The sequence below is a fragment of the Falco peregrinus genome, chromosome 11 (genome assembly GCF_023634155.1).
Source record: "Falco peregrinus isolate bFalPer1 chromosome 11, bFalPer1.pri, whole genome shotgun sequence".
Classification (NCBI taxonomy): domain Eukaryota; kingdom Metazoa; phylum Chordata; class Aves; order Falconiformes; family Falconidae; genus Falco; species Falco peregrinus.
In genome coordinates this window covers 13,973,994-13,999,173 of record NC_073731.1, presented here as the reverse complement: position 1 = coordinate 13,999,173, position 25,180 = coordinate 13,973,994, and the positions used below count along the sequence as shown (strand labels likewise).

General features: G+C 34.9%; 1 protein-coding gene across 1 annotated transcript in view; it reads right to left on the bottom strand.

The window, feature by feature from the left end:
* DNAH8 (dynein axonemal heavy chain 8) overlaps window positions 1-18,618 on the bottom strand; it is a 137,287-nt gene extending 118,669 nt beyond the window's left edge. The window contains 14 exon segments of the mRNA XM_027788521.2: window positions 494-681; window positions 1,609-1,744; window positions 4,097-4,216; window positions 6,382-6,481; window positions 6,938-7,014; window positions 7,576-7,770; window positions 8,716-8,862; window positions 10,427-10,528; window positions 12,302-12,409; window positions 14,789-14,902; window positions 15,223-15,399; window positions 16,400-16,563; window positions 16,936-17,125; window positions 18,496-18,618. Coding sequence (XP_027644322.2) covers window positions 494-681; window positions 1,609-1,744; window positions 4,097-4,216; window positions 6,382-6,481; window positions 6,938-7,014; window positions 7,576-7,770; window positions 8,716-8,862; window positions 10,427-10,528; window positions 12,302-12,409; window positions 14,789-14,902; window positions 15,223-15,399; window positions 16,400-16,563; window positions 16,936-17,125; window positions 18,496-18,603 — 1,926 coding nt within the window. The 5' untranslated portion in view covers window positions 18,604-18,618.
* Window positions 18,619-25,180: the final 6,562 nt, after the last annotated feature.

The window sequence follows — 25,180 nt, the reverse complement described above, 5'->3', positions numbered from 1 at the left end:
TTTTCAAAATACTATAACAATAGCAAATACTACAGGTATCAGAAATCTGACTACTCTGGCAGGTAACCTGCAAAATTCTTGATGTTTTTGTGGCTCATGGTATCTTCCAATCCAGAAGAATTCCAATCTTTGTTTCTCAAAAACTCTGTAAAACTATGTTTTATTGATTTTCAGAGAGTGAACACTTCTTGTTTAGCTTTAATTATTTCATCACCAGAATATACATAACATTCCACAGGATATAAGAATTATACATGCTTATATTTAAGTATATACTAGTCCATACAGAAGTTAGTAGAGGTTTTTCAAATGAGATCCTCTATGTCCACTTTCCACTTGTGCATTCCACTAATTTACCTTAAAGAACTTCATACCAATCTTTAATCTTTATTTAACCATAGAAAAATTTCTATGGTTAATCAGATATTCTTTTTTTTTTTTTTTTTTTTTTTTTTTTTTTTCAAACAGCAAACGTGATAATTTTTAAGTTTACCTCTAAATGCAACTTTTTTGACTTCAGGTTATTTTCTATTTTCACCAACTTTTTTGCTTGCTCCGGTACTTCCAGACCCAACTTTATCATACATTTGGTCTCTCGGACAATCTCTGGAATTTGGGCATCAAAATTAATGAGGAACTTCCCAGTTTTAGGATGACGTACAAATATTGTGGTTTGTAAGGCTGTAAAGACATTTTTATATCAGTTTCTAAGGCAACTGTTTCTGCTACATGAAGTATTATGGAACACAGATTCTAATATTGCTATATGGTGATTAAATATGTATGGTTACTTCTGAAATATCTTCATGTTGTTTTCCATTAAAGAAAATGTACAACTGACATTCACCGTATTAGCTTTCTGCCATATATAACCTTTCTCCTCATAAGCTAAACAAGTGTCAGATCCAGTCTTATTTGTGGCATATCTTTTCTTAGGTCAAGTTGGAAATTATGAAATTTATTTTCTAAGGACCTGGAAACAACACTATTATGAGATGCTCAGTATCTTGAAGGATGATGAGGATGAATGCTTACATAAGGATATTGCAAAAATCCAAAAGAAAAGTCCAAACAGCAATACAAAAGCCTCTGTTGACTGTTTGATGATAAAATGTTATTCTTACAGATCTACTCCTAATTTTAAAGCCCACAGATTGTCTACAATTTACATGAAAAATCTACTCCTTTTTTTTTTTTTTTACTTCAATTCTCATTTAATCTTAAATGTTAAAGCTTGATTATCAAACATTTTTTCTAGGCATAAAGCAATAATTGTGCTGAGAGGGACTGAGATAATACAAGTGTATAAATTATTATAGTGGGAAGAAAACAGGAAGAGTGGTATACATAAAGAGTTTCAATACAAAAAAGAAAAACTGTGTGCTTTTAGATTTTTTAGTGTTTCCAGTCACCTATCAGAGTCTACTAAATCACAACCGAGTTTCAAGGTCAGTAAGGGAGAGAGATTTGTATTATTAGGCGCCTTTATTAGATCACTATTATTTTGCAGATTTTAAGGGTAAATAAGGCTTAAAACTTATTTGATTTGTGTCAACTTAGCATTTAATGAAAGTTTAAAAAACCCCAAGTTCTTATTTAATTACTTACAATATTGTAATTGTGAAATTTCCTTCATCCATGCATTATGATAGACTACCTCAAATTCCACCAATACAAAGGCAATTCTGTTGTATAATCGAACAACTGCTTTACCTTCTGGACTTTCCAAGATATTTGACTTTTTCTATTAAAATACAGAAATACATTCAAATTAAAATCATATCAAAAGAAAACCATACTATTTGGGTTTTTATCAAATTAAATACTTACTATATATTATATAAGTTATTATTATAAATTATACTTGCAGAGGTCTTAAAAACTGCAACAAATATTTATGATTCAAATTTATAGGGCAATGAAGTCACTTAGAACTTGTAATAAGTACTAAATATTTAACACATGTAAGAGCAATTATTATACTGTGATAAACATCTGTAATTCATAGTAAAATGGTTACTCAGTTCTACTCCAAATTGATCAGTAACTAAAAATGCATTTTTTAAAAATGTCCTTTTTTAATCAGTAATTATATTTATGCCTGTTTTCTTTGGAGCAGATTTAAGTGATCATTATTCCCGTCCAAGGGAAACAGGAAAGTGAAAACCTCCCTCATACAGAAGTTAACTTGGCAAGAGACCCTAGATACCTTGTAGGAAAATCATTCAAACATTTCAAGAGTAATTATTGCTATAGTGGATCCTAGTATAGCAAGATGCTGACTATTCCAATGAAGGAAGGAAGCACAATACCAACAAATTCCTAAGGGCCATAATGCTAACGTTCAAATGTCTGGTACCAATCTTCATTTGTATATTAAATGGTACAGAAAATATAGAATGAGATGTTCAGTAATGGAATTCCCTGTTCCCAGACTAGTTCAGAGATCATCTGCAGTAAAACTGGTGACCAGATTCTCAGTTACAGAATTGCGTGGGTCCTAATAATAGACTTGCTTTTTCATTGGTACCAGACACATATACCAAACAATTTCAGGATGTCAGGCAGTCCATGTTTATGCCTTAAGCTACTTCTAGAAGCCACTTGGTAAAGAGACATGATTATCCATAGAGAACCGTATGGGGCTAGAGGAACAGAAGAGATGGTTACTCTGTTAAAACCCAGGACAAAAGTCTTATGTAAAAGCCTTGGTCTGGTCCATTTAAAAAAGAAGAAAAATGCTACTGACTGGAATGATTAAATAGTTCTTTGGGCAACATGAAGACAGACATATGAACAATTCACTGCAGATTTCCAGCTTGGGGTTCTAATTAAGTGGTAAGTAAAAGAAATAGGTTTTCTGGAGTTTAGTAAGGCTTTTGATATTGTTCCTCACAGCATCTTTCTGGAGAAGTTGTCCAGTTGTGGGATAAGCAGGTTTACAGTGCACTGGGTGAAGAACTGGCTGAAGGGCAGAGCTCAAAGGGTTAGAGTAGTGCATGGGGCTACATCTGGCTGGTGACCGGTCAGTTCTGTTCAATATATTGATCAACAATCTGGATGCAGGAGCTGAATGCACCATCAGCAAGTTTGCTGATGATACCAGACTGTGAGGTGCTCTCTTTGACTCTCTTGAGGTACAGGAGGCCTTGCAGAAGGATCTACACAGATTGAAGCATTGGGCTATGACTAATGGGATGAAATTTAACAAGTCTAACTGCCAGATTCTGTACCTAGGAAGGAGCACAAGTATAAATTAGAGGAGGAGTAGCTGGAGAGCAGCCATGCAGAAAGGATCAGTCAGCAGAGTCAGCAGGGTGCCTTGGCAGCCAAGAGGGCAAACCACATCCTGGGGTGCATCAAACAGCATCACCAGCTGGTCAAAAGGGGTGGTTATCCCACTGTATTCAGCTTTGGTGCAGCCCCGCTTGGAATACTGTGTGCAGTTCTGGGCACCATAATTTCAGAAGGATGTGAAGGTCCTTGAATACACCCAGAGAGGGCAACAAAGCTGGAGGAAGGGCTGGAAGGCACGTCCTGTGAGGAGTGGCTAAGGACTTTGGGCTTGTCTAGTTTGAAGAAAAGGAGGCTGAGGGGTGACCTCCTTGCTCTCTACAGCTTCCTGACGAAAGAATGTGGAGAGGGAGGTGTTGATCACTTCTCCTTGGTATTCAGTGATAGGATTCATGGGAATGCTTCAAAGCTGCATCAGGGGAGGTTTGGATTGGACACTAGGAAACATTTCTTTACTGAGATTATGGTCAAACACTGGCACAGGCTTCCTAAAGAGGTGGCCAATGCCATTTAAGAAGCATTTGGACAATGCTTTTAGTAACATGCTTTAGCTTTTGGTTAGCCCTCAACTGGGCAGGCAGGTAGACTAGATGATCATTGTAGGTCCTTTCCAACTGGAATAGTCTATTCTATTCTAACACTACATCTTTGATCTACAACAGTCGTTACTACAGAGCATATTTTTTTAACTAGGTATTCACATACAAATAAACAGGTTGCCTAGCATATGAGAAGTGACATCATCATAGCCAGAAAGTTCAATGTTACACAAAACCCCTAATTTTTCCTCACATCAACTTACATAGAAATAGTTGATTGGTTCATTTATTCTTCTGAATAGCTGTCTCACCCACAGTATCTTTCCTGCAACAGGTGGCATGTTTCGAGCAAGAGGAGGGTCATCTTTCTGAATTTGGTAAAGCTATGATAAAAACAGTTCATTAAACACACAGAAAGATCTGTTGAAACGTTAAACGATTTTTTTCTTCTGGTATCACAATTTCTGCCTCTCCCAAACAGATTAAATTTGTGGGGAGTTACACAAAAGTTCACCAAGAGAAAAATGTATTGCTTCCCCCACTTGCTACACTTCTGAGACGTGCACATTGTTACCATCATGTCTCCTGTCTTCATTATCTCAAGCTGCTTCTTAGCTGTGCTTACTTATGACAGAGCCCTGAATACACCAAAAGGCCTTGCAAACCTAGGGGCTGAGCAGCCCGTGTTCAAGGCCAAGCCTGACAGGTGTAGCTGTGTAACTTTGGAGCCATCTGATGAGAAAGCAAGCTGTGTAAGGAAGTGTTGTGAGAACCCTTCAGGCTTTTCCTCCTTTGCTTGGGAACTGCCCTTAGAAGAGGCCTAAGCTGTATTGTTAACTGAAAGGCTTTAACTGAATAGAAACATCAACATTGTTCTTCAGACATGTATACTTGACTAATAGCTAACATTTCAGGAGATGGACTCAATAGTTCTTGTCGGTCCTTTCCAGCTCAGGATAATCTATGATTTTCTGATATGCTCTTTTAACTTCTCATCAACATGCATATAGACACTCTTGGGTACACAGCCCATGGTGACCAAAAAAAAAAAATAAAAAAAAATGGTGGGGCCTGCTCACTGAACAGCTACATTATAGTAAAGAAAAAATTGGCTTAGAAATATCACATACAAAATTTGCATTAACAAATTATTCAAGTATGTTAGAACCAGTATTGCAGCAGGAACAACTTTTTATTAGAAAAAACTTGCTTGGCAAGGATAAATAGCAATCCATTAATATCTAATAAATAGTTAGAACTACCCAGTATATTGACAACATTCTTCAACAGAAGAAAGAGGAATATTTGTATCCACCCAACTTCAGGCACACAAACTTATGCTGTGATAACACAAACAGCTGTACTGCTTAAGCAGACACAACTCTTCACTTACTGGTATGTCTTCTTACCCCTATACTGTCTCCTGCACAGTCCCAACACAAGAAATTAAAGTAGCTTCATGGTGAACTTGAGAGGAACTGGCTTGGATGAAACCCCCTCAGAAAACATACCTTTTTTTTTTCTTTGGCTGGGAAAAGGCAGCCAAGGGTGGGGTCAGTGATTTGTTAAACAGGCAGTGCTGCTGAAAACATGTTTATCAAATTAAGCCAGTAATTAGAGGTTCAGGAAGTGTTATATACAGTGAGTAGATAGGGAAAGGACAACTATGACGAGTAGTTCAGAGCAACTAAGCCAAGCTACAGTTTTAGGTCACTTTTTGGAGAAATGGTTTTCTAAGGAAGTGCAGTTTACAGATACTTGGCTCCTCATGTAAATGTCTCTAAAAATATATATTTGCATCAGTCTGGATGATCAAACTGGAATCAGTTTCTAAATTCCCTTTATACTCATTGAAGCAAAATGGCCATTTCAAGGGAATTATTTAAATCTTCAGGTTAGCAAGTAAAATAGATCAGATTAATTGTCTCTAGAATATTTGTTTCTTTCTTGAGAAAAAAGGGAGTATGAAAGTCTAGTTCTGAGGCAGATGTTTATTTTGCAGACATATAAAGTCAGGTTAGATGACTTCCTCTGTAAAAGTTTAAGGTCAAGTGCTATGAACAGTCTCCAGAAGTTAATTCTCATTTACGCTACAGTCATGGTATGCTACACAAATCATGGAAAATTACTTTATAATGAACATAAACACAATTTACCTACACTTTATATCTATTTTATACTGTTACAGCATTAGATAATAGCCATGTACACATGCAAATTAACTGTAGAGGCCTCATATAATAAAAAAACCAAAAGGTATATGCAAGTGATGCACACAGCCAGTAAAGAACGTACTTTTTTTTTCTTTAGTTGATGAAGGAGTACAGAAGAGATTTTGGTTAAAAAAAATAAAATTGTGATGATTCATTTGCCTGCAAAAGCATGTATATCATATTTTGCCTACACACTAAGGTCTGTTTTCTGTAACAGGAAAACAGAAGTATGACTGAGCATTGACAATAAATGAAATAGAATAAATAAAACCTATTCAAATATTTGCTCATATTTTAACATTATGTTTAAAATGTATTGCAAAGAAATGAAATACCTTTTTAGTAGCTTCAAGTTCTGCTGCATATTGTTGAAGAATATAACTAACCATATGTACTGTTTTTTCTTGAAGGCACGGCAGTCCTAGATTTTGAACCCTGTATTAAAAATGAGAACCCCAAATGATATTTCTAAACCACAAATTTTTTTTATTATTATTTTGGGGTAAATGAAAATTACATAAAATGAAAGAAGCACAAATCTAGGAAATGCTTCTGGATCTGGGAAATTTTTTTGCTTTGAGCAAGATTCAGAAAGCTGAAAAGTTCTGCCCTGGTGGGTTATTTTGTTGTTGTGGTGGGGGTTTAGGTGTTTCTTTTAGCATCCTCTTCAATATATGAAATAAACTGTAATAAAATTAAAAATCAGAGGAATATATTGATTCCCATAAGAAAGCTAAAATATGTCTTTTACAACAATTACATGGTTCAGAACACCAATATTCAAAAATCCTTGATTACGCCCTTTGTTCTAAAATTAGCTGTGCTATTTAAATTGTGCCAATGAGTAATTTGAAGGTAGTTTAAAATATTTCAAAACATAATTGCCAATACCTTTGAAGTAACTGAAAAGCATGCTGTGAAGACAAAGATCTCCCAAAACAGCTACGCATAAACGTCTGTATCCGTATCTAAAGAGTACATAATTTAGTATAGTTTTGCTGGTCATATAATACTATTTTTATGTCTGATAGTTTCTTAACATAGTGGCATTTGAAATTGTTACTGCTTAAAGCACAAAATAGCAGCCTTCATCAGTCTATGCTAATAAAATCAATAGCCAGTGTCAGTCAAGTAATCTCTTAAAATGCCAGACAATTTTAGTGAAGAATTATATTGTATTAAAAACAGTTGCAGCTTTGCTCCATGCAAAATCTAACCACCAGTCTCCAGGCTAATAAACGACCTTCACATAGATCATTCTGTCAGGTCTCATAATTGTTGTTGTTTTCGCTGCTTGAGTGACAACCTTCAGTGAGGACTTTATGATATATTTTACAGCTCCCTTTGGAAGGAGAAGAAAGAACAGAGAAAGCCTCCCTCCAAAATAATACAAACTCTATGTTCACTGGAAGAAGAACAATGTAGCCTAATCACATTCCAAAGTCTAAGTGACATTCAGTATCAGGGAGATACTGAATAAGTAGTGCAGATTTTTCCACAAGTAAATTATTGGTAGCAATATTACTTACCTCTAAATCTTCAATCTTTGTCATGAAGTCCACAAAATCCACATCAAATTCTGTTTTTTGTGGATCAAGGATGTCATATGGTTTCTTTTGAACACTTTGGTAGATACTTTTGAATTCTACTGCCACATCTATCCCTTCGATGGCAGACAGGCTCAGGGTACAAAAAGTTTGTACTACAGTTAACATCTCTGTAATCTGCAATATAAACATTATATTCAGGCTTATAACATATTATTTGTTACTTCATCTATAAACTAAAACCTGAGTAAAAGAAAATAAACAATAACCACTTCTCTAACTGCTACATTCAGAAATGTGTTGCTTCTGAGCTTCTAAGTCAAGTATCTTCAACAAAGCATAGCTAATTCCATTTTCACTACCAGTTCTCACCACAACCCAGCACAAGGTAAAAGAATCTTCATTTTTCTTGACGATAAAGCATTTCTTTTTTATATTTGACTGCTAGATTCAATAGGGTAATATGGAAAAAGAGTTAAAACATGACATACACATACTGATGGCACAAAGAGATCTCACAAAATAAAAAATTGCAGCCATACAGATTAGTATATATACTGCATAAGGAAAAACATCAAAGATTTACAGAATTCCTACCCTGTGATGACTGTCCCATTATCCTCTTATCTGTCATCTGACCTTATTCTGCACCAAGGAGCACCTATTATCTTTTCCAGGCAAACTCTATGAATGCTAGTTTAAAATCCTTTCATCAGGTTAGCAAGCTAAATGTTAAGACCACACCAAGTAGCAGAATCATCTGAAGAACTGTGTTTGGCAGTAACAGGAGTTTTTGATGCCTTAGGACACCATTCAGAAAAGCAAAAGTGCATTATTTTTCCATGTAATTTTAAACCTCCTAAAATAATGATCTAAATCTAGATCAATTAGGTCATGTCTTTCCACACTAACAAACTGACAAATTCAGAAAGACATAGTGCAGTAATTGCCTAAAATATTGGGATTACTTTGTGCCAGTGCCTAGTTTATCTCAATAAAGAGTTAAAAACTCCTTCATAGGATGATTAAGAGCGTGTATGTTGACAAGCATCTACCTTGAAAACTGTTCTTTGGAAAGGCCCCCCCTTCTCTACTGATAACAACAGGGCACTGTATACTCACTTTTTCTAATCTCCTACAAAAAGCTTCAGATTTTCCAAAAATATACATTTCTGATACATCAAATGCCTTTTCTCCCAGAGTTTCCCAAACCTCTTGCTTTGTTTCATGAAAGCATTTCTGATATTCTTTCAACAGAAACATGCAGTCCTAAAAAGTGAAGGGACAAATACTGTACTCATTATGCTACTCTTATGGGTAAGAGACTGGAGAACTCAAACCTACTGTCATTCCAAAGTGATTAATTGTCATTGAGTCTAGTTTCAGTCATCAGGTAGTAATGACTTACATGTAGTGGTTTTCTTCCAGTACATGTAGCAAATATTTACAACATATGAACACACAACAGTACAGTACAGTGAAAGACTGGGAAATGAGTCACCAAAAAAAGAACAGGAAAATTTTAGTTCATGTTAAAATACGGAGTGGTTTAGAGGCCAGCGAAGAGCAGGTGATGACTCCTGCTCTACAGGAGACATTTGAATATTAACAAAAGCCATTAGTTTAATTAAGAATGGTCAGATTGTCCTCTGGATAAGGACAGAATTTGGCATAACAGGGTAGTCTGTCTGGAACTACCAGGGTACTTGGAGGAAACTGGTTATACAAAATAAAGTATGTTGACAAGTCTGAGTTAAAGTGAGATTGAAGAATAATACGTCTTTCTTAGTCACTTATTTACTTAAAATACTAAGACCTTATCAGATGTAAAAATAATGACCGGTGAGAAATGTAAGGTCTATAATCATTGGAATACAAAATCTTCTGTCAGTTCTTGGAAACCAGCAGATTTTAATCACAATATAGCAGCAGTAACCAGACTGTCTGCATATATAGATATATATAACAATTGGTTATGAATGACAGGGAATTAAAAAAGGTCCTCAATGAAAGGAATGTTCAGATCTTCAGGAATATACGAATACTAGAATGAAGACTGATCACCATGATTAGAAACTGGGCTTATAGTTCTCTCATAGAATAATGATGGTTTGTCAGCTGTAGAACAGCCACAGGATAACCTCAATTAAATAGATGAATTATTAGAATCATATCATCCTGTCAGTTCAGGAGAGACACATTCAATACACATACTTTTGTATTTCTGGACCTAATTTTTAAAGGACTATGAAATCGTATGTCTTTCTGGGTAAAACAGGAAGTCAGTAGCTGAGGTGTGATAAAGGAGAAGGTAGAAATCAAGTCAGCACTGGCAATCAGTAACCCACAGCTGGACTTCTTTTACCATAGAATATTGCATGTGCTTAATTTGTTCTTAATATGTCACCACCAGCTGAAGAAGACTCTCATAGCACTGAACTTTCATGGTGCGCCAAGAAAATCTGGTATTGGAAGGAGCTATGGTAAGAAAGCAGGGGTCTATTCAAATACCAGGTTTCCCATGGTAGAGGAAGATGGTACCATATCAGATACTACCAAGAGGGAAGAATGTGGGTTATGCTGGATGACAAAATTCCGTGGTAGCACATACAGCAAAGATGCCATTTCCAAGATCAGCAATGGATCACTCTGATAAAGATGAGGGCATTCTAAGTTCAAACAACATCCATGGGCTAAAAAATGGAAAAACACTCAAAACCACCATAACATAAAACAATAAAGAGGTGTGAAGTACTTGATACATATTGATATGGACTTCCTTGTGCATATCAATAGGTTTGATAGGTAAATAATAAAATGCCACCATACAAACCTTAATTTTTCCAATGACTGTTGATGTCTCCTGCTCCCAGACAGGAGACAAGCCACCATCTGTAATATATGCTCTACATGTTGTGACCATTTGATTTGTAACCTGGTGCAGACAAATGAAAACAAGTAGGTCTCAATTTTATAAGGAAATTTACCTGTTTTGCAAAATCTAACAACATTTTGACAGCATGTATTAGTACTAGAGTTCAGATAAATTTCACCAGTGGGTATAACAGTGGTTAAATAGCATATATAACATACATGACACTTTATAAAAAGTCTTAAAACACTTCCAGAAGTGTATTTAAGTCCCAGGAAGTATTTGTAAGTACTATGAGTCCAGCAATACATATGCATAAACACAGAATGTCACCAACCATAACTCAAGAACAAATAGAAGTTATAGAACTCTAACTGTTCTACACTTAACGCTGCCATCTTTACACTTTGTAGTGTGTGCACCTTAAAGACTGTTGTTAAACAATTTTCTATTCTAGTAGTATGTCTTTACCTTGGTCTCCCATGGGTATGAAAAGGGGAGAACATACTTCTACTTCTCAACCACAATAATCCAAAGTTTGTAATGACAGAAAGAGAGGAGTGTGAGAGTGAATACAGATACAGAAAACACATCTTAGAGAACAGCTACTGGCAGCCAATATTTTTGTCTATTAAATAACATGCACAATTCGACACAGTTCTCCTGACACATGAAAGTACTGTAAGCAGGTCTTAAAAATCCTTAACTGAGTAGACTGAAAACTGCTGCACCAAAGGCAGCCTCACACTGTAACACAATGACTGGTGAAGCTGTAGGTAGGACCTCCAGTGTCACATCTGATGAGCTTTAAATGGAAGCAAACAGTAAAGGGGACCTTAAGCCAACAGAATAAAATATATCCTTTTCCCTGCTCTTTCTTAGCACAACTTCATGTAACCAGTTTATTATTAGCCCCTGTAGGGAAATGTTCAATCTCTTAGATCATTCAATAATAGACACTAGCAAGTGTCAATATGTATCAATACACAAACATATTTTTAAAAATTACATAACAGGCAATATAAACATTGCTGCATAATCCATACCTAACATCTGATGTATGGAGAACAGCCCCAGCCCTGGATAAATATAGCCTCAAAAAAGTACATATTTCTTAATATCCTAGTTCAAACTGAATTGTAACAAAACTTTACACTAAAATCTGGGATGTTCTTATTCAAAAAGTGGTGTAATGAGGGTCTGCTGGGAACTTCCCCTATATGCTTACTGGAGGTGTGTATTTTAGTTATGAAGGGATTTCTTTGTTCTAAAACCATTACACAAACAATCCTCCCTTGCAGTGAATACCTGGATTCCGGAAAAAGACATTGGTATAATTACCCAGCTGGTCTTAATTTTCTGTTTAAGGTGGCAAAGTTTATGACCTAAGATTCAATTAACTTTTCAAGTTTGACTTGCTTCTGAAAACAGGAACCTTTTGTCTTTCATACCTTTTGGAGGAATAGCCTAGTCAGACCAACAGCCATCTGCTTAATAGGTCTTCAAGGCAGATGATAAAATAATCTTTATGGATTCAGTAAGTTATGAAACAGCAGATTAATTCACATCAGGAGATTAATCAAGAAGGTAAGAAAAAATTAATTTCACTGAACCAAGAATAACAACAAAGTTCCTTCCAGAAGACAAGACTCTAACCCAAGTTCAATCCTCCCCTGATCAACAGGCTTCTCTTCCTTTCCCATGCAGAAACCCCCTAATTATTACGATTTTTTTTAAAAGTCCTGATTTAAAAAAACTCATTTAAAGAAAATGAGGGGTTTTTCCTGAAAAAAACACCATCATTTTTATGATTAATACTATAGTGAATGTATTTACCTTTCTAAACAACGATGTCATTCTCTCAGAAGTATTATAGTATCTTGAAACACGGTGAATCATTTGTATAGCATTTATCAAGTTTGGTATTCCGTGTGTCATTGATACCTTAAAGCGGAGTTTTAAGAGAAATTTTACTTCCTATTCTTACCAGCTCTATTTCTGTTCTATTGACAAATTCTAAATTACACTTTCCCCTAAATCACAAGAACCAATTTCAAAATGCCATGGCATGTTACCAAAAGGTTTCTTGTAAAAAGAAAAAAATAAAAATAAAAGGTAATCATGCTCAATAATTTTTTAAACCTCAAGTAATAAAAACAATAAAACGCAGATGTTCTGGTTAAAAATCAGATTAAATATATTAACATGAATATTGTAATATGCTATTTTGATGATCAAAATCAAACATTGATTCAAAATGTACAGGTTGCATTTTTTGGCACAAAACCAAGTATTCTTCTGGCAGCTGACAATGGTTGTCTGTGATTAATACTTCTGTTCTTCAAGTACAGCTGTTAAATGTAGTCTATGAGATTACATTGTGGTAACAACATTACATCAAATGTTTCATTCAGACATTTCACAAAAATCATTAAATAAATGTCACAATGTTAATTTCATTAATGAGTCTCTAAATCATTCTATCATCACATGAAACATCTATATTTTTCACACATTTAAAGAAATCATTGATCATATCATTAAAATCAAACTATGGTATTACAAGCATTCTGCAATTCAATCAATTCCAAAGTATTTTGGAAAGAAAGAGTGGGAAAAAAGGTAAAAAAATGGTAATTCATCAACATTATCAACGTCTTATCAGAGTTGCAATTCAGAGCAACAAGAAAAAGTAATTCTGACTGTCAGCCCTCAACAACAAGTCAAGCTCCTGGAGTTAATTTTGGTCTGCAGACTCAAAGTGAACACACTAATATTGTGGAAAGACATAGCAGGCATTTGCATTTGGCAGGAGTGTGAAAGAAAGGCTATGTGGTATAAAACCAAACCGCAGTGTCCACATTTTGTTCATTACTATCACCACCCCCAAAATGGAATCAGGAGATTCTGAGTCTACTGGTTTTCTTTTTAATCCTTGACAAAAAATAAAACCCTGAATACTGGCTGTCTACAGATTTCTCTGATTCTAAGTCCAGAGTTAAACACCTAGTTCATAACCAACCTCAGCTACAAATGTGACTGTGCAATACTGCATGTACTAAATGCCACATTAAATATCATATTACACCTGCATGTACATCTTTCTTGATCCACTAATACTTAAAATACTTTTCAATATCAGATATTAAATTCAACTCAATCCAGAATGTAGTTCTTTTTTAAAAGAGGTTATATTTAACTTGGATGTAATTATTTTAAAGCTGCATACCATAGAAAATCCCACCTAAATTATCTTCATCTGTGTAACAGTGCTCCAAGTGAGTAAACAGAAATTCAGATGTATCCAAATTATTTCAGATTAAACTAAGAACTATACTTAACTATCCTGTATTAGTAAAATGATGAACTATTTAAAGACAGATGACTGTCTGTCTTTAAGATAAAAGAATTTTTCTTCACAGCTCCTCTGAAGCAGCTCATCATTATGTCCTGGTACCTGGCACCCTCTAGTGATACTCCGAAGAGCTGAAGATGTTATCATACTCTTCTACTATTCCATGCAGTATCAGCTCTAGGTCATAAATTATCAGTGTCTTTTCACTTCCCCTCAGTTAAAACTTTGTAGTAGGATCCTAAGCTGCCAGAAATTCAAAAGAAATGCAACACCTCCTGACAAAGAACAGGAAGCATATAGGACCAATACATGGAGGACTAAAAACCAGAACAAACAATTTTCCCCACAGTATTTCCTCCTATCACCCTATTTTGCAACAAACATTTGAAACATGTACCTGTTATAATAAGTAACAGTTAATATATGTAATAACTGGTACCTTGAACTAGGGCTGACTAATGTACATGGACAACAAATTATTTAAATTCTGACTGGCTAGTACTTCTGCAAATAGAAACAGCTAATACTGTTTTCAAAAGCAAAATATTATATTATCTATTTAGGACCTCATTAGGTTTCATTTTCTCTATATAACAGATTTTTTGGTACTTTGGTTACAGCTGTGTGACTATTTTTTGACACATGGAATCTTCAATGAAAGACATATTTTAAGATTCTTGCACTATAAAATATGTACCTGTTTCAGCTCATTTTCAAAATAATATTGGCAGCAGGACTGACTTACTAGGCAATCACATGTATTTATGTTTATTGATAAAATACATATTTTAAAATATTATGTTTTATGTAATATAATAAACTAATGCTTTAACATCTAGCTTGACAGGCATTTAGAAAAAAAATCAGAAAAATTACAAAAATAGAAAAGTAAACTAGAAAAGCTTACTCTTAGGCAATACAAAAAGGCTTTCTTTCACTCTGGGCATTCTGTGTAAAGGAATACTTACAACATCATAGTTATGAAGTGGCTGACAAACTTTTGCAAGTGTGCATAAGTATTTCACATTATCTTTTGCTTCATTCGCTGCATCTGTGATTCTGGCATCTAACTCCTGCCACATCTAGGGAGAAAACAGTACTGTTAAAAACTTCATACATAGTAAACAATTTCTGATTTGCCAGAAGTAAATCTTAGGAAATGAGTTTTTAAAAGGCATTGTCAAAGCAGGTAATAAAACTTATTAGCATTTTTGATAATTTTTGTCTGTCTCTCTAAAAATGTCTTGTTCTTTCTCTTAATATATTAAGCGTAACAGCACCATACCTAAATTTTCCTTTCAGTTCTCCTCAGAAAATCTCTTAGATGCAATGAAACAAAATAAATAACAGAAGCTTTGTCTAGCATAGTAAAAAACAACATAAAAAAAGAAAAAATAATTACCCTTAGTAGTTTAGAATGTCCAACATTCAGAAAATTAATGACAGCTTTGCAGTTTGGTCTCTTGATCTGCTCAATAATAAAATTCAGTTTAGCAGACATACATTTCCAATGCTGTAGTTCAGTCAGTGGACCTGAATCATCAGCTTCTTTCCTCACCTGCTTACTCTCAATCAGAGCCTGCAACCAATTTGAAAAAAAACAAAAACAAATGTCTACTATAAAGAATAGACAAATCATTATAAGGAAGAGGAGAAACACTCTGAGGATACTAACTTAAAAAGGCACAAGCCTGCAGTTTATGACACGTGAAAACAGTTCAGATTTGGAAAAGAATGCTAAGTCTGAATTGTACTTAATCATATTCTTAAATGGAAATTAATGCAGTTAATACATCTGTTCAACTGCTCTCATAAGCTGTGTGAATCTCAGCATGTACTCATATTTTTTTCTTTAATCAGAATTTATGAATTGAAATAAACCAAATGTAACTTCATTTGTAAAAAACTTGAAGAACTATTTTAATAAAAACATTAAATATCAGGCATAAAGTCATAAACATACTCATTTGTATGTTGACAAATATTCAATCAGCTCTTTTTACGTGTCTTTTATATTTTCATTCTTGTGAGCTAAACACACTAAACATGGTATGACTTTATCAGTAGAGCATGTCCCAGTCTACACAGATTCTGTATTTTGACAAAGGGTTCTGTGCTTTATCACGGAAGCCTCAGACACTAGTTTGTTGGATAACTGAGACCTTATCATGTAAGATTTACACAGGATAAAAAAATGCCATACCAGCCCTGGTCAAAGACCTTTCAAAGAGTAGTATCTCATACCATGACCGGCAGCAGAAACTTAACGGATGTAATGTGTAGAGTATACCTAACTGTACATATATGTGGTCCCCCTCAGTGTTATTACTCCTGCATCCATCTGTTCTCACCTTCTTAATGTTTGTGTATTAACTGTTCAGAAACAGTTGTTCTTGCTAGACTGAAAGTTCCTTCGGATAAAGACTAACCACTTCACTTGTGCGTAGAAGTGAAGTACTTGTATTATGCAGGAGGAGATGCAGCTGAAGCCTTCAGCTAACTTCAGGCAAGTCTCATATATAATTTATACATATCCAGCCATATTCATGCTGGATTGATATGTTAAAACAATAGTTTACCTGTTCAATCTGTCTATACCATATCATAAGTACTTCCTCTAGCTGGTGAATCATGTCAGGACTATCAGCTACTGCAGTTACTTTCTCAAAGGACTGAAGTATAGAAAAATCAATGTAATCTATTTTTTTCAACTCAACAGTTCCTTCAATGCTTATTGCAGCCCCTGAATAAAAAAAAACAAACAACAAAACAACCCCTGTAAAAAAAACCACTTACAATACAGCACCAATTAAGACTTTAAAATCAATTTCTAACAGTGTAAGCAATTTAAATTTGGGAATATGTGTCTGTAATCAATGCTGTTTCAATGTAATAGCCATTTTACTGCACTCATATAAAGCAGAAAATTCTTATTTTAAATAGTGTTCCTCCTTAAGAAAATACTCTAGTAGTATGTTACTTTTAAGTAACTTTTAAGTAAAAAATCGACCCAAGTATTTATTATGCAAGTGATTGATCATTTTATTTTTCCTTGCTTATGTGATACTTAAGTAGAATTCTTCTAGTTTGATTGCTTCCTAAATGCAATGCTTACCTTCTAAAAATGAAAGGTATCTGTTAATTGTTTCCACCAAACTCCTTTTGTCTTTTGTATCTTGTTTGGTCTGCCTTAAAGCACCCCAATTATTTGTTGTGAGGATAGCAGGGAGAAAAATCTTTTCTATCATATTCCTAACACCACGTAGGAGTCCTTCAGTGGCATCCAAAACACCAAAGAATATATCCTGCATCGTAACAGAATGATTGTCAGTAATGCAGTAGCTCAGACTGGAAACAGTATTATAAAATCAGTGTATTTTTTTTACAAAGGCATTCCAATATGCCACTGAAAACCTTAATTTCAGGAGACAAAATCTTTATAAAATACTGATACCTACAACATGACAATAAGATACTGCTTCCAATAAAAAGGGAAATCAACAATGATTGAACAGAGTTTTAAAAGGCTGCCATGTTATATTTTTGTAATTTCAGTTATTTCCCTATCATATAGAAAGTTTGGAAATTTTTAAATAGTACAGAGCAATTAAAAATATTCTAAATGTGCCCATCTACAATTAGGTACTATCTAATGATATGTGAATAGCAAAAATGTTCTGAATGTCCATATCTGAAATTACATTAGAAGCAGTTATTTGACTGAACGTACATTACTTTGGTTCAGATGAAATTTCTGTCTGCTCTCCAAAACTAAACATTACAAGTTCTGACCATTTCTAATATTCCAATATTATAAATATCCTTCAAATGTGCAAATATTAACAGACTTCATGTAACAAACTTCCTTGAACATAGATTTCCTTTTCTCATCACTTCAGTAAGGAATTTGATGCAAAGGCAATATTTATGACCCATATTAAGACTCTTGATAAAGACAGATCTTATATCTTCTGATAGTGCTTTTCCTCCCTTCAGCTTTTTAGCTCTCAAAAGCAATAACACATTTTAATATAACATAAAAAGTATATAAATTAATAGTAGATTTTCTGTCTGAAGAATTGGAAGTCATATTAATTAGAAGATACATATGCAGCTCTGATTCTTACCAATTTACAGTCCCTTGAGCACTGCCCGAATATTAAGACATGTAGCTATAAACAAGAATGAAGCTCACGCTTACCTAAGGATTTGTCTTATAAAGCAGAAAAATTCATGCTACATAATTTGCATAGGATAAACGCGTATTTCACACATTCAAAGACAGGTAAAAGAGAAAGGTATGAGTAAATTTTTCATCTGCTGGTATTTGCAACAGCCTTCTCAGCAAGGCCTTCTAGTTCAGAGATTTTTATCACATCTAAAATTTAATTAGTGGCTTTAACCTCTTCAAAACCAGCAAGGAGAATGAGAAATTTATCTAAATTCTGCCTTATTTAACAAGAGTCCTATAAGACACTGAATCCAAAGATATCCCGAGTGTTTGATGAAGTAATACAGCTATTCACTGTCTACCCAAAACAGAGCAAAGAACATGCTAAGAGCTTAACATTCAAAAACACAGTTACCAGTAACTTCGTGACAATAGTGAAACAAATAATGAAACAAAAATAGCTACTTTTAAAGTTTTTAGGTTTTAAAATATATAAGAGAATACCTCATGTATAGATTTTGCATTTATACGTCTGTCATTCTTACAACGAACAAAATGTAAGCATAGTCCTACAAATTTGCCTGGTGTGTTGTCTACATACAATCGCATCATTTTACTTCCTTTTTCAACTCCTGGAATTGTCCGACCACACTCTGAAAAGAATTTCACAGGTGTCACTTCTTTAAATCAGTATAGTCAAATAAAATGCAGCACAGAAATAATCTATTTTCTTCTTTTGTGTGTAAGATTACCAAAATCAGCAGAATTCATGGTTGTAATTAACCACGATTAAAGATCTACACTAAACATATGTCTTACAAATCAATACTGGTGCATTGTACTGCACTTAAAAAGGAATTTGCTCACTCTTGTGATTCTGGGTTAATTTGCTGGTGACTGAGGTACTTTGTTTATTCAGATTCACACTATCACACAATGTCATGTGTAAGTCAGAAAACAGAGAATATGAGGTACTCTCAGGTCCTCTGTGGATACCTTTTCCTGGTGCTTCTCCTTCCTGATAGAAAACTTTCAGACTTTTACTTCCCCCTTTGGCAAAAAACGAATCAAAGGCTTCCAACTGTTAAATCAAAAAGTGAATACTTGTTACTCAAAATATATTTATGTGCCTTTAAGACATGCAAAATAAATTGACCAACCATGCCACTGTTGAAAGTTTTGGTGGCCTGTAATGTTTATCCTCAAATATTGTGAGGAGTTACAAAACAACGTAACAGATTTTTCAAATAGTGCCTTCAATTACTGAACCTGCACACGCAAATGACCTAGCTCCTGATAACTGTATATCAAATGTTTATAGTCTTGTCCAGTAATGCAGAGACAATGGAAGATAGTCTATCACTCACAGAGATCTGTAAGTTCAAAGTATCAACTGGAAGTAACTGGTCATAAGAGACTTAGAAACATACACAGCAGATTTGCATGTCTTGACATACCCTGCTGTTGCTACTCTACCCCTGATAATTTGTAAAAGACAAGTAACATAACACATGAGGATTTTATTCTGGGGACGTGAATTGGCCACATTGGCTCCAAAATCTTTTAATGATGACAAAGATTTTGCTGACTTCTGGAAGGACAATGAGATCATATCTGAGGGAGACCATGCTGCCCCATAATTAGCTTGGTGTACCTGTCCATAAACTGGTCACCCTAAAACACTACAGGTCTCTAGATGGTCATTTTGATTTTGTTATTTTATACAAATTACTTTGGATAGCAAGGATGCAAAGCTTTGAAACAAATGCAGCTTGTGTACAGATTATCATTCTGAAGAATTTGCCTGAAATTATCACTAGGGATTCTAAAATCTGAATTTTTCAAACCACCCTGGGAAACTTGCATGTCTTGGTAAAGCCAGGGTATGTGACTTAGGAGGAAGTGAACAACGCTCTGAAAAGCACTGAAAGGTTTGGAGGAGATCAGAAGGTACCGATCTCATCAAAATCCAGCTTCTTTCACAATCTCTGTAGTTATCTGCAAGGAAGAGTGACTCAACAATATGTTACTGGGCATTCAAACTGTCCAACTTCTCAGCTTCGGTAGTGAGACCTCCTGTTTCCTCTCAATCAAAAAAAAGTCAGAAATTCAGGTAGCAAGTTTGTTTGGAGATGCGTAAGCTGTTTCAGCACAAAGCATACACCTCTAGATGTGGTATATTTCTTATGAGCATGACCTTTTCCCCCATATAAACAAATACAAAATCTGAATCAGAATGGTGATAGGAAAATGAGTGACACCCAGTAGGACAGAATTTAAACCCACTCTTCTGAGAAGACAACATTGTGCAAAAATAAAAGAAATGAAAGCAAGCTAGCTCTAGAAATGCATGCTGCGCTTTTACTTTGGTTAATAGGCACTAGTGAGTAACAGGGTTAAAACTGAGAAAAATACAGAAAAAATCCCCCCCCCAAAATAGTGAAAGAAAAGTTAGTAAGGTACTGAAAGGACAGTGACAAAAATCAGAAGAAGATTCACTACTAGAAAAAGCACTCCAGCTTGAGAGGAAGAGAAAAGCGAACAGTAACTTTAGGGCTTGCATGCCTTTACACAGGAAGTGGGATGGGAGCTGTCCCTGTGGCTGCTGCTTCTGCACACAGCTTCTGGTTCAAGTCCATGTGGTACAAACACTCACTGTGCAAATCCATATATAGGCTAATGCTTTAAAGGGTAAAAATTAACTCACGTATGTCAGAGACATGTACATATATCAGAATTTACTTAGGACAAATTTGTTAAAGAACAATGTTGACATAGTCCCAGACACCTAAACTATTTATGAATAAACTAAAACGGGCACCTTTCCAACCATAAAAAATGTTCAGATGGTCCTGGTGACAGCAAAAAAAACAACCCACCCAAAACCAAAGCAAAACTAAAACCCAAAAAGCCTAAGAACCCAAAGGTTCTGAATTAGTCAAACTCAGTGTAGAACAGCAGTTTTACATGAAGTCAGGAACATCTAACAGTATATACCATCTAGAAATTGTAAAAAATAAAAGAAATGTTAGTTGATTAACAACACTTAAAGCACCTCTGTGTGTGTAAGCATAAGACAAACCAGGGCTGTTTAAGTACACTTTATGATATATAAATATCAGTAATCAAACAATAAACAGCATATTTGGATTGGGACTAAATCTGGCTTGTAACTGAAGAGCTGAAGTTCTAACAATTGATTTGTTTGGTCAAAGGAGACAATATCTGGCTGAGTTTTTAATGCTAAGTTCAATTTTTCTAACAGACAAAAACAGCATCATGCAATCAGAGAAGGCCAGTGCTGAATCTTTTCACATACAGCCATACCAAGTTTTGATACTCTGCTAAAAGAAAAGTTTGGCTGGTTGCTCCTGTTTGTTCAATCTCTTTGAAATACTATGAAAGATACACAGAAATGACTGAACTTTCAGAAGTTCCACAGGTCTGGGATCTACTCACTCTACACTTTATCCCATCTTTTAAACATTCAAAAACAAAGCAAGCACACAAAACTGGAAAGTATTTAATGGGTCTTTCCAAATGTAATTACAGTAATTAAATGGTGCAGGATTAATCTTCCCTCATTACTAAAATAACACTCTTAATTTTCAAAATATTCCTATGAAGTTACACATATTTTTTGCAGAATCTTTGGCATTTCAGTAACAACTTGTTTAGCAAATAAAAACAATCATCTTTAGAATATAATAATGTCAGTCTGAGATGGATGAAACTTTTGGAACTGGTGGATGTGACAAGAATCTCTTGGGTCCAAATAACAACAGTAATTATAACTTCCCTGAGGTGAGAAAGATGAAAAAGCCACAATCAAAAAGCTTGGGAATATTTTCAAATCTGCCAGGAAACTAAAGAGAATGATTAAGTCAGATATCATTTTAGATGAGTTGTATGCCTTATTAATCAGATTTTCTGGCAGAAACAATCAAAATGATGAATAACACTTCATATCAAAGGGGCAATCTGCTACATATTTTGACTAATAATTGAAATCAACAAACATACAGAACAGACTCACCGAAGGGGCATCCAAAATCATTTCTTCCACAGTTATTAAGTCTAAACCTAGACTAACACTGAGAACTTCAAATATGTATTTATATGAAGCATCAACTTTTGCTCTTCGATATTCTCTTGCTTCTTTGTATCGAGCCTAAAACATTAAACATGCTTTTCAAACTAAAAATATACCAAGTGATCACAAGAATAACCTGCTACTTAACTTGCAACTAATGCTGAAATCTACTGTCTTGTACTATAAGACTACATAACTGCCCTGCTGTTTAAAAAGACCTCAATTTTCGGAAGCTGACAGAAGAACAAATTATTAAGAATTATTATAAAACATAAAGTTGCGGATATGTCAAGGAAAAGCAAACATTAAATTTATTACACCTAGAATTTAAGATATTTGTGTGCCACACTAACGTTTTACTTTTCATAATCAGTATTTCAATTTATTATATTAATACTGAAAGGTCACAACATTAAATTTAAAACTGAAGTAGCTAGAGTGGGTAAATATTTGCACAAACTAAGATGAGTACAGCTTTGCTTCAGTGTAAATTATCCAGTTAATATTGCCTGCTTCCTTCCTCTACTACTTTAAAATAAAACATTAAAATACTGCAAACATTGAAAAAAAACACTCAGTCACTTTCTACCAGGAATAATTCAATAAATACCCTGAGTTTAAACTAAAAGGAAAGGGGAAAAAAAAAGAAAGGAAAAAGAAAGAATTAATATAACCTTGATTTAATCATGTGAGAAATGAAAAAGAAATCTATTTCAAGAACTAAGGTTTAATACTAAACCTGTTTTTCTTTTAAAATTTCTTGCAAGGCCAGGACTCCACTAGTGCTCCGGCAAAACTTAGACAACCTTTGGCTTGCAATAGAAAAAGACTCTTGCGAAGAGGACAAGCTTGCTATTTGTGGAGCAGGGCAAACAGATTTGGCTACAGCATCTTCTGGTGTAACAGGAGCAGGCACTGAACTCTCTGCAGTAAGATTAGGCCCAGCACTATTTGTGGCAGCAAGACCGGGCCCAGCATCTTCTCCAGTGTTTGAACTTTCTTTATTATTTTTTTGTATTCCCTCCATTCTAAAATCTGGAAAAAAAAATAATTGTGATTGTAAGAATCCAGTTTGTTCAAGTCTACCTTTTCAAAAAGATTGGAAGGAAGAGCAAGGTAGGGAATAAAACCACAAAACCCAAGAGCATCTCAAAATTAACTTCCTATGTATATAAATATACATAGTCTCTTCAGGTCCTCTTCAGATTTTTAGGGCAAGAGACATTTATATACATTTTATGGTAGCCTACAAATGTCTGAAGATGATTACAGAAAGATTTTTTAAAAATAATATACCATGCATTTATATTTTGTGGAGTGAACACCTTTCTATATAACACATTTTTTGAAATATAAATAATTTCACTGAATTTATGATTACTGAGAAATATAGATAGTTTAGAATATAAATGATTCATTTAAATTTTAGTTTGCAAAATATATACACATATTCAACGAGTGACATTACAAAAAGACTTGATACACTTCCATACCAGGTGTCAAAGCATTGCTCACATAAGCACTTACACATGATTTTTATCAAAATGCCTCACCATGCATAATATTCTCAACATTGTAAGTTTTGCAGAAGTAATGCAAGATTGAGGGTGCTTGGTAGTGTTTTTCAGTAGAAAACCTTTACTTTAGCATCAGTCATCCTCAGCATAATAAAAGAGTTAGACTTTCTCTTAATTCTGTGCCTAAGCCCTATAACACTGCAGTTCACAGGGAATGGATGCCATTCTTCAACAGCAGAAAACAATTTCTCAGTCCATCTCCTGTGGCCAGGGACCAGCAGGTTAATCATTGTAGATGGCGGTTTCTAAAATGGAGGAAAACGAAGTAAATTCACAGCTGACTGCTAGGCAGTATGCTGTTATGCAAAGGTGAGTCCTTCTATTTTCTTTCCCTTTGTACTCCACTAGAACATAAGCCTGGGCAAAATTTAGTCTCTGAAACCCAAGCCCGTAATTCAGGGCTACAAAGAAGCTCAAAATCCTCTCTCCATGTTTCCTATTATGGGGCATATTCATCCCCTTGCATTTGCTGGCTGCCATCAGTCCCACTCAATAGATCTTATCAGTCATAAAAATATACAGAAAATCGAACATTTTATTCAACGTGCTCAAATCTACACATGGATTGAGCAACTAGTTTTAAGGTGCTGTAACCATCAGTAAAGCTATATCTAAAGTCCTTACCGTGTGTCTAGTTTTTCTTTTAAAAATAACTTGTTCAGTTTCACAGGGATGTTATAATAGAGAAACATTTTTTAAAACGAATGTTAAGATATGCCATTAAGGTCATACCTAGTATAACAGAAAGAACCAGAAGTATGGAAATTGCTATTCTACTCAGAGTATCATTAACATAACAATTAAAACAACCACCAAGAACTACTTAGTAGTTCTTATGATACCTTAGGGCAGCCAACCATTATTTGCCTTGTTCAGGAAAAAGAAAATCAGGAGTGAGGCTAACATGAAAAGCAACACCTGGGTGCTCCAGTACTAGCTCCCTATTTTTGACCATGATTAGCAAAATAGCCACTGTTATATGGACTTTGGCATACAATCATGTTGCAGAAAATATTCACTTCTTTCTTGCATTAAAAACACCAAAAAAAACCCAACTTAGGAAAGCAGGGAAGAAAAAAGGGAAAATGTAAAATCTAAATTAATTCTTTTCCTTCATGTTTAATCTGACTTGGCTGGTCATATATAAGGTCAACATGGTGCTTTCCTCCTTGACACTCACTCAGGTGGAACAGGTTGGATGTTAATTTCCTAGCCTTTTAACTGCTGTCTTCAAGTTGATACCTTCCCCTGAAGGCCAAGATGAGAGGGGTGGGGGTCTCACAGCTTTCTTTAAAAACAGAGTAGATTGTGTGCTGGAATTCTCCCTGAACTCTCCAAATGCCTGCACTCAAGACACCTGGTGGGTCAGCTGAGGTTTTCACCTCTTCAAAAACCATCATGAACTCCACCTAGCTACCTATCCCAATCCTAGCACCAAACGTGCTTTTACGTTAAAAATTTTTCCTCCCCTCCAGGGTGCCCTACACCCTGTCTACGGGACCTGTTCAGGCAAGAAAAG